This window comes from Procambarus clarkii, chromosome 62 (genome assembly GCF_040958095.1).
Source record: "Procambarus clarkii isolate CNS0578487 chromosome 62, FALCON_Pclarkii_2.0, whole genome shotgun sequence".
In the NCBI taxonomy this organism is placed as follows: Eukaryota; Metazoa; Arthropoda; class Malacostraca; order Decapoda; family Cambaridae; genus Procambarus; species Procambarus clarkii.
Window position 1 is genome coordinate 31,249,938 of NC_091211.1, and position 10,919 is coordinate 31,260,856.

A 10,919-nucleotide genomic window follows, 5' to 3' on the forward strand; every position below is an offset into this window, starting at 1 on the left:
ACCTAACATAAATGGCCAAAAATGATTAGATAAACGGGTTTCGGAAAAACACTTCCCTTGTGATTATGTTGACAGCGTGTTGATGATGGCAGAACTTTGGTCTCCATAACACTTCGTCCAAGAGAATCTATAGGAGCCGAATTTGCCCAACGACTCTGGTCTAACAATGGCTGACCCTCCTTCCTCACTGACGCCTGGCCTACTTTGTCCAGATATCAGTAACTGATAGAAGGGTCACATTTACTTTATTTTGATACTAATAATTAAGTTAATTTAAATGAGATGTTTTATGATGTAAAAAGTCCAAAGACTAATGTATTGAAGAATAATTCCCAGCAGAATAGTTGGTGAGTTTGTAATAGTATGTGGCAATGATATTCCGTTTTCTATTGACGGAAAATTCCACTACAAGCTACATTTTCTATGGGTAACTTGTGTATACAACATAGCAGCAATATTATCTGCAATTGCATGTAATATTATAAAATGGTGTCGGATTTTCCGACACCCCCCTCCCCCATCCACCCCCCATCCCCTATCCACCCCCATCCCCCATCCCCCCCCCCCTAATAGTTCACCTCATGCCCGCACTATTAATCACGACAAATAGATGGCGATAAATCCTAATATTTACTAACTGGAAACCGCACTGGGACAGGTTTCCGTAAATGCGTTAAATATCAATTTGTATTTAATACTAATAAATGTTTCTCTTTTATAAATGAACAATGTTTACGGATAACATTTATGTAACACTAAACATACATAAACAGTCCAGTTTTCCTCTTTACTCGTGTGTCTAACCTTGATATGAAGGGGCCAGATTCACGAAGCAGTTACGCAAGCTCTTACGAACGTGGGGTCAGATTCGCGAAGCAGTTACGTAAGTACTTACGAACGTGGGGTCAGATTCGCGAAGCAGTTACGTAAGTACTTACGAACGTGGGGTCAGATTCACGAAGCAGTTACGCAAGCTCTTACGAACGTGGGGCCAGATTCACGAAGCAGTTACGCAAGCTCTTACGAACGTGGGGTCAGATTCGCGAAGCAGTTACGCAAGCTCTTACGAACGTGGGGTCAGATTCGCGAAGCAGTTACGCAAGCTCTTACGAACGTGGGGTCAGATTCACGAAGCAGTTACGCAAGCTCTTACGAACGTGGGGTCAGATTCGCGAAGCAGTTACGCAAGCTCTTACGAACGTGGGGTCAGATTCACGAAGCAGTTACGCAAGCTCTTACGAACGTGGGGTCAGATTCGCGAAGCAGTTACGCAAGCTCTTACGAACGTGGGGTCAGATTCACGAAGCAGTTACGCAAGCTCTTACGAACGTGGGGTCAGATTCGCGAAGCAGTTACGCAAGCTCTTACGAACGTGGGGTCAGATTCGCGAAGCAGTTACGTAAGTACTTACGAACGTGGGGTCAGATTCGCGAAGCAGTTACGCAAGCTCTTACGAACGTGGGGCCAGATTCACGAAGCAGTTACGCAAGCTCTTACGAACGTGGGGTCAGATTCGCGAAGCAGTTACGCAAGCTCTTACGAACGTGGGGTCAGATTCACGAAGCAGTTACGCAAGCTCTTACGAACGTGGGGTCAGATTCGCGAAGCAGTTACGCAAGCTCTTACGAACGTGGGGTCAGATTCACGAAGCAGTTACGCAAGCTCTTACGAACGTGGGGTCAGATTCGCGAAGCAGTTACGCAAGCTCTTACGAACGTGGGGTCAGATTCGCGAAGCAGTTACGCAAGCTCTTACGAACGTGGGGTCAGATTCGCGAAGCAGTTACGCAAGCTCTTACGAACGTGTACATTTTTCCTCAATCTTTGACGGCTTTGGTTACATTTATTAAACAGTTTAAAATCATAAAAACTTGCCAATCAACTGTTGTTATTGTTATAAACAGCCTCCTGGTGCTTCCGAGCTCATTAACTGTTTAATAATTGTAAACAAAGCCGCCAAAGATTGAGAAAAGATGTACAGGTTCATAAGTACTTGCGTAACTACTTCGTGAATCTGATCCGAGGGAGACGACCTTAACGACTCGTTTCAGCGCAACCCGTCCTCGCATACAAAGATCCAAGCTCGTTAATCCAGCCGCCAAACCCCCAGCTGTTAATGAATGAAACACGGTTTACACAGGACTCACAACTGATGACGTTCGAACACTTCCGGAACAAGTGCTTCACTGACGAGTTTTGTTCGAACCACAACGCTGTAAATGCTTCACCCACGTACTACAAATACAAATAATCGCCAACAGAACCTGAACACCTAACTTAACCAGTGCCAAATATCCACAATATGCTAATACATAACAATATTAGTTAATATTTGAGAAAATTCCTATTTTGAACGAACAGCATGTTAAAACTGATGAATGGGTCGACCGCTGGATGGAATGGACTTGTCTGAGGACGGGTTGGAGAATTGTGTCATCCACACCACCTTGTAGAGCAGCACTTACCTCAGTGTGTGCCGGGACAGGTAATGTGGCCCCAGGTAATGGGGGGGGAATAGTCATTTTCATGTAGAATGTTAATATTGTCTGCCACTGACGAAGAAATCTCTCGGTTCAGTTCCATTTTCACTGTTCCAGCACCATTGCAAGTTCCTTCGGTTGGACAAGAAGTACACTTATTCACATGCATATTAACCACTTTTTCATAGTGTACATGTTACCTTGTCCATATTAAGGGGGAGGGAGGGGGTCCATCCCTCACAGCCACGTACGTGAGAGTCTCACACCCATACTAATCACCTGAACTGACTCTTTCACATCAGGCTAAGTGTGGCTTCTAAGGACTTCTTAGCGGCATTCACATTAGGCTTCTAAGGAATCAAACTTCTTTAGAAACTCCCATAATATCGCACTGTTATATAATCACCGTCAACCTGTTCCCGCCAAGCAGTTGACAGGTGACCAGTCCTGCGGCTTGATCTGTCAAGTCCTCGGGCGGACAAGGTCATGATTAATATGATGATCGGTGTCAAGGTCATGATTAATAATCGGTGTCAAACGGACTCTTTCCACCTGGAGGTGGCAGGAGTCCACCTGTGGATGGACTCCTTCACCTTGTTCATCTTGTCACCTACTGCACCGCGTCGCCACGGTGTGAGTGACAGGTGGAGTGGCCCCACACGGAGCAGCCAAGCAGCCAACACGCTTGTTTGGAAAACTGCTCGCTTGTCTGCAGGGCGTCAGGAGCTACCCGGGTACACGTCTGCTCTGTCTGCTGGTCAGGACCTGACTCTTAATTGGAACGACTCTGAATGTAGCCCATGGCAGATGTTTAACTCCCAGGTACCTATTTACGGCTCGGTGAGCAGGGGCATCTTTTATGACCCCATCCCTGCCCTTGTGTGGCAGTACACAATATTAAGTTGTATTTACATATTCGTACATTAAAACATTGATTGTAACCATGATATATATATGTGCTTCAGCCTGCAGTTTAGACCTATTGTCTTGTATTCACCTAGTTGTGCTTGCGGGCGTTGAGCTGTGCTCTTTCGGCCCGCCTCTCAACTGTTACTAACTACTAACTACTTTTTTTCCACACCACACACACACACACCCACACCCCAGAAAGTAGCCCGTGACAGCTGACTAACTCCGAGGTACCTATTTACTGCTAGGTAACTGGGGCATAGGGTGAAAGAAACTCTGTCCATCGTTTCTCGCAGGCGCCCGGGATCGAACCCAGAACCAGAGGATCACTTGCCCAGCGTGCTGTCCGCTCGGCCACCGGCTCCCCATGCTGAAGGGGAGACCCTCTGCCCTGCGTGACAGAGAACACCAGCATTATCCTCACTCTAACACGACCTAATTAAATTACTCAGATTAGTTAAACTTGTAATAAATTTTTGTCAATAGTAGAACTAGTCATCCATCGGTATCAGGAGACTATGGAGTTACGCTCTGGTTGTGGGTCTGGAGTGGCCTCTCCAGGGTGCAGAGCCAGGGGAGGTTGATATGGGGGAGAAGCTGTTACCCATTGTGGGGTAGTGGTTGCTAGTACCAAGGAAGGAGGAGGGACAGTGGTGGTGTGTGGGAGGATGGAAGGAGGGAGGGAGAAGGAAGGATACGGGTGGGGGGTTGGAGGAGAAGAGGATTGGAGTAGGGAGATAAGACAGACAAGATAACGTTTTCCTGTACAAACGTCAGTTAATCTTGGTTCTTCGTATAGTTCCACCGCCTTCTCCCTCTCTCTCAATCTTAATCCTCCTCCTCCATCATCTCTTCTACCTTCTCCTCCACCATCTCCTCATCCTCCCCGGGGGGGGGGGGGGGGGGGGGGGTCGCCTCCTGACGGCACAGCTCCAAGAAACATTCATCAAAATTATGAGTGAAATGAGGCAAAAGATTATACTTATGGCCCGGGCGGTGTGCTGTGAGGCCGGGCGGTGTGCTGTGAGGCCGGGCGGTGTGCTGTGAGGCCGGGCGGTGTGCTGTGAGGCCGGGCGGTGTGCTGTGAGGCCGGGCGGTGTGCTGTGAGGCCGGGCGGTGTGCTGTGAGGCCGGGCGGTGTGCTGTGAGGCCGGGCGGTGTGCTGTGAGGCCGGGCGGTGTGCTGTGAGGCCGGGCGGTGTGCTTTGAGGCCGGGCGGTGTGCTGTGAGGCCGGGCGGTGTGCTGTGAGGCCGGGCGGTGTGCTGTGAGGCCGGGCGGTGTGCTGTGAGGCCGGGCGGTGTGCTGTGATGCCGGGCGGGGTGCGGTGAGGCCGGGCGGGGTGCGGTGAGGCCGGGCGGGGTGCGGTGAGGCCAGGCGGTGTGCTGTGAGGCCGGGCGGTGTGCTGTGAGGCCGGGCGGTGTGCTGTGAGGCCGGGCGGTGTGCTGTGAGGCCGGGCGGTGTGCTGTGAGGCCGGGCGGTGTGCTGTGAGGCCGGGCGGTGTGCTGTGAGGCCGGGCGGGGTGCTGTGAGGCCGGGCGGGGTGCTGTGAGGCCGGGCGGTGTGCTGTGAGGCCGGGCGGTGTGCTGTGAGGCCGGGCGGTGTGCTGTGAGGCCGGGCGGTGTGCTGTGAGGCCGGGCGGTGTGCTGTGAGGCCGGGCGGTGTGCTGTGAGGCCGGGCGGTGTGCTGTGAGGCCGGGCGGTGTGCTGTGAGGCCGGGCGGTGTGCTTTGAGGCCGGGCGGTGTGCTGTGAGGCCGGGCGGTGTGCTGTGAGGCCGGGCGGTGTGCTGTGAGGCCGGGCGGTGTGCTGTGAGGTCGGGCGGTGTGCTGTGATGCCGGGCGGGGTGCGGTGAGGCCGGGCGGGGTGCGGTGAGGCCGGGCGGGGTGCGGTGAGGCCGGGCGGGGTGCGGTGAGGCCGGGCGGTGTGCTGTGAGGCCGGGCGGTGTGCTGTGAGGCCGGGCGGTGTGCTGTGAGGCCGGGCGGTGTGCTGTGAGGCCGGGCGGTGTGCTGTGAGGCCGGGCGGTGTGCTGTGAGGCCGGGCGGGGTGCTGTGAGGCCGGGCGGGGTGCTGTGAGGCCGGGCGGGGTGCTGTGAGGCCGGGCGGGGTGCTGTGAGGCCGGGCGGGGCGCTGTGATGCCGGGCGGTGTGCTGTGAGGCCGGGCAGAGTGCAGTGAGGCCGGGCAGGGTGCTGTGAGGCCGGGGGGGGGTGCTGTGAGGCCGGGGGGGGTGCTGTGAGGCCGAGGGAGGGTGCTGTGAGGCCGAGGGGGGGGGGTGCTGTGAGGCCGGGCGGGGTGCTGTGATGCCGGGCGGGGTGCTGTGAGGCCGGACAGGGTACTGTGAGGCCGGGCGGTGTGCTGTGAGGCCGGGCGGGGTGCTGTGAGGCCGGGCGGGGTGCTGTGAGGCCGGGAGGGGTGCTGTGAGGCCGGGCGGGGTGCTGTGAGGCCGGGCGGGGTGCTGTGAGGCCGGGCGGGGTGCTGTGAGGCCGGGCGGTGGGCTGTGAGGCCGGGCAGGGTGCTGTGAGGCCGGGCAGGGTGCTGTGAGGCCGGGCAGGGTGCTGTGAGGCCGGGCAGGGTGCTGTGAGGCCGGGCGGGGTGCTGTGAGGCCGGGCGGGGTGCTGTGAGGCCGGGCGGGGTGCTGTGAGGCCAGGCGGGGCGCTGTGATGCCGGGCGGGGCGCTGTGATGCCGGGCGGGGCGCTGTGAGACCGGGCAGGGTGCTGTGAGGCCTGGGGGGGGTGCTGTGAGGCCGGGGGGGGGGGTGCTGTGAGGCCGAGGGGGGGTGCTGTGAGGCCGGGCGGGGTGCTGTGATGCCGGGCGGGGTGCTGTGAGGCAAGGCGGTGTGCTGTGAGGCCGGGCAGGGTGCTGTGAGGCCGGGGGGGGGGGGTGCTGTGAGGCCGGGGGGGGTGCTGTGAGGCCGGGCGGGGTGCTGTGAGGCCGGGCGGGGTGCTGTGAGGCCGGGCGGGGTGCTGTGAGGCCGGGCAGGGTGCTGTGAGGCCGGGCAGGGTGCTGTGAGGCCGGGCAGGGTGCTATGAGACCGGGCAGGGTGCTATGAGACCGGGCAGGGTGCTGTGAGGCCGGGCAGGGTGCTGTGAGGCCGGGCGGGGTGCTGTGAGGCCGGGCAGGGTGCTGTGAGGCCGGGCAGGGTGCTGTGACGCCGGGCAGGGTGCTATGAGGCCGGGCGGGGTGCTGTGAGGCCGGGCGGTGTGTTGTGAGGCCGGGCAGGGTGCTGTGAGGCCGGGCAGAGTGCTGTGAGGCCGGGCAGAGTGCTATGAGGCCGGGCAGGGTGCTGTGAGGCCGGGCAGGGTGCTTTGAGGCCGGGCAGAGTGCTATGAGGCCGGGCAGGGTGCTGTGAGGCCGGGCAGGGTGCTGTGAGGCCGGGCAGGGTGCTGTGAGGCCGGGCAGGGTGCTGTGAGGCCGGGCGGTGTGTTGTGAGGCTGGGCAGGGTGCTGTGAGGCCGGGCGGGGTGCTGTGAGGCCGGGCGGGGTGCTGCGAGGCCGGGCAGGGTGCTGTGAGGCCGGGCAGGGTGCTGTGAGGCCGGGCAGGGTGCTGTGTGGCCGGGCAGGGTGCTGTGAGGCCGGGCAGGGTGCTGTGAGGCCGGGCAGGGTGCTGTGAGGCCGGGCGGTGTGTTGTGAGGCCGGGCGGTGTGCTGTGAGGCCGGGCAGGGTGCTGTGAGGCCGGGCGGGGTGCTGTGAGGCCGGGCGGGGTGCTGTGAGGCCGGGCGGGGTTGCTGTGAGGCCGGGAGGGATGCTGTGAGGCCGGGCAGGGTGCTGTGAGGCCGGGCGGGGTGCTGCGAGGCCGGGCAGGGTGCTGTGAGGCCGGGCGGGGTGCTGTGAGGCCGGGCGGGGTGCTGTGAGGCCGGGCGGGGTTGCTGTGAGGCCGGGAGGGGTGCTGTGAGGCCGGGCACTGTGCTGTGAGGCCGGGCGGGGTGCTGCGAGGCCGGGCAGGGTGCTGTGAGGCCGGGCAGGGTGCTGTGAGGCCGGGCAGGGTGCTATGAGGCCGGGCGGGGTGCTGCGAGGCCGGGCAGGGTGCTGTGAGGCCGGGCAGGGTGCTGTGCGGCCGGGCGGGGTGCTGTGAGGCCGGGCAGGGTGCTGTGAGGCCGGGCGGGGTGCTGTGAGGCCGGGCAGGGTGCTGTGATAGCCCAGTGGTACAGCTTGTGCTGGCACTAACAGCCCAGTTGATCTAGCAGTTCTCCAAGCGTACATTGAAGAACAAACTTTTCACTAATCCTGAACGTCAAGACGGTATCTGTCCTGCACAAGAACAGCACAACAACACCCGACAACTACAGGCCAGTGTCCTTGTTACGTGCGATTGGGAGATTATATTTGTTGGTGTAAATCCTTGTTGATGAAACTGGATTACCAGCACGACTTGTTAGAGCTGAGATATTGTGGCTCAGAGATAACATGAACACCTTATCTGCTACCCCAGTTGACTGTCAAACGGAACAACACCCCAGTTGACTGTCAAATGGAACAACACCCCAGTTGACTGTCAAATGGAACAACACCCCAGTTGACTTTCAAATGGAACAACACCCCAGTTGACTGTCAAATGGAACAACACCCCAGTTGACTGTCAAATGGAACAACACCCCAGTTGACTGTCAAACGGAACAACACCCCAGTTGACTGTCAAATGGAACAACACCCCAGTTGACTGTCAAACGGAACAACACCCCAGTTGACTGTCAAATGGAACAACACCCCAGTTGACTGTCAAATGGAACAACACCCCAGTTAACTGTCAAATGGAACAACACCCCAGTTGACTGTCAAATGGAACAACACCCCAGTTGACTGGCAAATGGAACACCCCAGTTGACTGACAAATGGAACAACACCCCAGTTGACTGTCAAATGGAACAACACCACAGTTGACTTTCAAATGGAACAACACCCCAGTTGACTGTCAAATGGAACAACACCCCAGTTGACTGTCAAATGGAACAACACCCCAGTTGACTGACAAATGGAACAACACCCCAGTTGACTGTCAAATGGAACAACACCCCAGTTGACTGACAAATGGAACAACACCCCAGTTGACTGTCAAATGGAACAACACCCCAGTTGACTGTCAAATGGAACAACACCCCAGTTGACTGTCAAATGGAACAACACCCCAGTTGACTGACAAATGGAACAACACCCCAGTTGACTGTCAAATGGAACAACACCCCAGTTGACTGTCAAATGGAACAACACCCCAGTTGACTGGCAAATGGAACAACACCCCAGTTGACTGTCAAATGGAACAACACCCCAGTTGACTGTCAAATGGAACAACACCCCAGTTGACTTTCAAATGGAACAACACCCCAGTTGACTGGCAAATGGAACACCCCAGTTGACTGACAAATGGAACAACACCCCAGTTGACTGTCAAATGGAACAACACCCCAGTTGACTTTCAAATGGAACAACACCCCAGTTGACTGTCAAATGGAACAACACCCCAGTTGACTGTTAAATGGAACAACACCCCAGTTGACTGACAAATGGAACAACACCCCAGTTGACTGTCAAATGGAACAACACCCCAGTTGACTGACAAATGGAACAACACCCCAGTTGACTGTCAAATGGAACAACACCCCAGTTGACTGTCAAATGGAACAACACCCCAGTTGACTGTCAAATGGAACAACACCCCAGTTGACTGACAAATGGAACAACACCCCAGTTGACTGTCAAATGGAACAACACCCCAGTTGACTGTCAAATGGAACAACACCCCAGTTGACTGGCAAATGGAACAACACCCCAGTTGACTGTCAAATGGAACAACACCCCAGTTGACTGTCAAATGGAACAACACCCCAGTTGACTTTCAAATGGAACAACACCCCAGTTGACTGTCAAATGGAACAACACCCCAGTTGACTGACAAATGGAACAACACCCCAGTTGACTTTCAAATGGAACAACACCCCAGTTGACTGTCAAATGGAACAACACCCCAGTTGACTGACAAATGGAACAACACCCCAGTTGACTGTCAAACGGAACAACACCCCAGTTGACTGTCAAATGGAACAACACCCCAGTTGACTGTCAAATGGAACAACACCCCAGTTGACTGTCAAATGGAACAACACCCCAGTTGACTGTCAAACGGAACAACACCCCAGTTGACTGTCAAATGGAACAACACCCCAGTTGACTGTCAAACGGAACAACACCCCAGTTGACTGTCAAATGGAACAACACCCCAGTTGACTGTCAAATGGAACAACACCCCAGTTAACTGTCAAATGGAACAACACCCCAGTTGACTGTCAAATGGAACAACACCCCAGTTGACTGGCAAATGGAACACCCCAGTTGACTGACAAATGGAACAACACCCCAGTTGACTGTCAAATGGAACAACACCCCAGTTGACTTTCAAATGGAACAACACCCCAGTTGACTGTCAAATGGAACAACACCCCAGTTGACTGTCAAATGGAACAACACCCCAGTTGACTGACAAATGGAACAACACCCCAGTTGACTGTCAAATGGAACAACACCCCAGTTGACTGACAAATGGAACAACACCCCAGTTGACTGTCAAATGGAACAACACCCCAGTTGACTGTCAAATGGAACAACACCCCAGTTGACTGTCAAATGGAACAACACCCCAGTTGACTGACAAATGGAACAACACCCCAGTTGACTGTCAAATGGAACAACACCCCAGTTGACTGTCAAATGGAACAACACCCCAGTTGACTGGCAAATGGAACAACACCCCAGTTGACTGTCAAATGGAACAACACCCCAGTTGACTGTCAAATGGAACAACACCCCAGTTGACTTTCAAATGGAACAACACCCCAGTTGACTGGCAAATGGAACACCCCAGTTGACTGACAAATGGAACAACACCCCAGTTGACTGTCAAATGGAACAACACCCCAGTTGACTTTCAAATGGAACAACACCCCAGTTGACTGTCAAATGGAACAACACCCCAGTTGACTGTCAAATGGAACAACACCCCAGTTGACTGACAAATGGAACAACACCCCAGTTGACTGTCAAATGGAACAACACCCCAGTTGACTGACAAATGGAACAACACCCCAGTTGACTGTCAAATGGAACAACACCCCAGTTGACTGTCAAATGGAACAACACCCCAGTTGACTGTCAAATGGAACAACACCCCAGTTGACTGTCAAATGGAACAACACCCCAGTTGACTGACAAATGGAACAACACCCCAGTTGACTGTCAAATGGAACAACACCCCAGTTGACTGTCAAATGGAACAACACCCCAGTTGACTGGCAAATGGAACAACACCCCAGTTGACTGTCAAATGGAACAACACCCCAGTTGACTGTCAAATGGAACAACACCCCAGTTGACTTTCAAATGGAACAACACCCCAGTTGACTGTCAAATGGAACAACACCCCAGTTGACTGACAAATGGAACAACACCCCAGTTGACTTTCAAATGGAACAACACCCCAGTTGACTGTCAAATGGAACAACACCCCAGTTGACTGACAAATGGAACAAGTGTCTCCACCAAGATGGTGCC

General features: G+C 55.1%; 1 protein-coding gene across 1 annotated transcript in view; it reads right to left on the bottom strand.

Annotated features, from left to right (window-relative positions):
• Window positions 1-2,772: 2,772 nt before the first annotated feature.
• Window positions 2,773-10,919, bottom strand: part of LOC123748104 (nascent polypeptide-associated complex subunit alpha, muscle-specific form-like) — a 13,239-nt gene continuing 5,092 nt past the window's right edge. The window contains exons 5-7 of the mRNA XM_069308597.1: window positions 4,371-7,506; window positions 3,723-3,823; window positions 2,773-2,829 (exon numbers count right to left, since the gene is read on the bottom strand). Coding sequence (XP_069164698.1) covers window positions 2,773-2,829; window positions 3,723-3,823; window positions 4,371-7,506 — 3,294 coding nt within the window. The remainder of the gene's footprint in view (window positions 2,830-3,722; window positions 3,824-4,370; window positions 7,507-10,919) is intronic.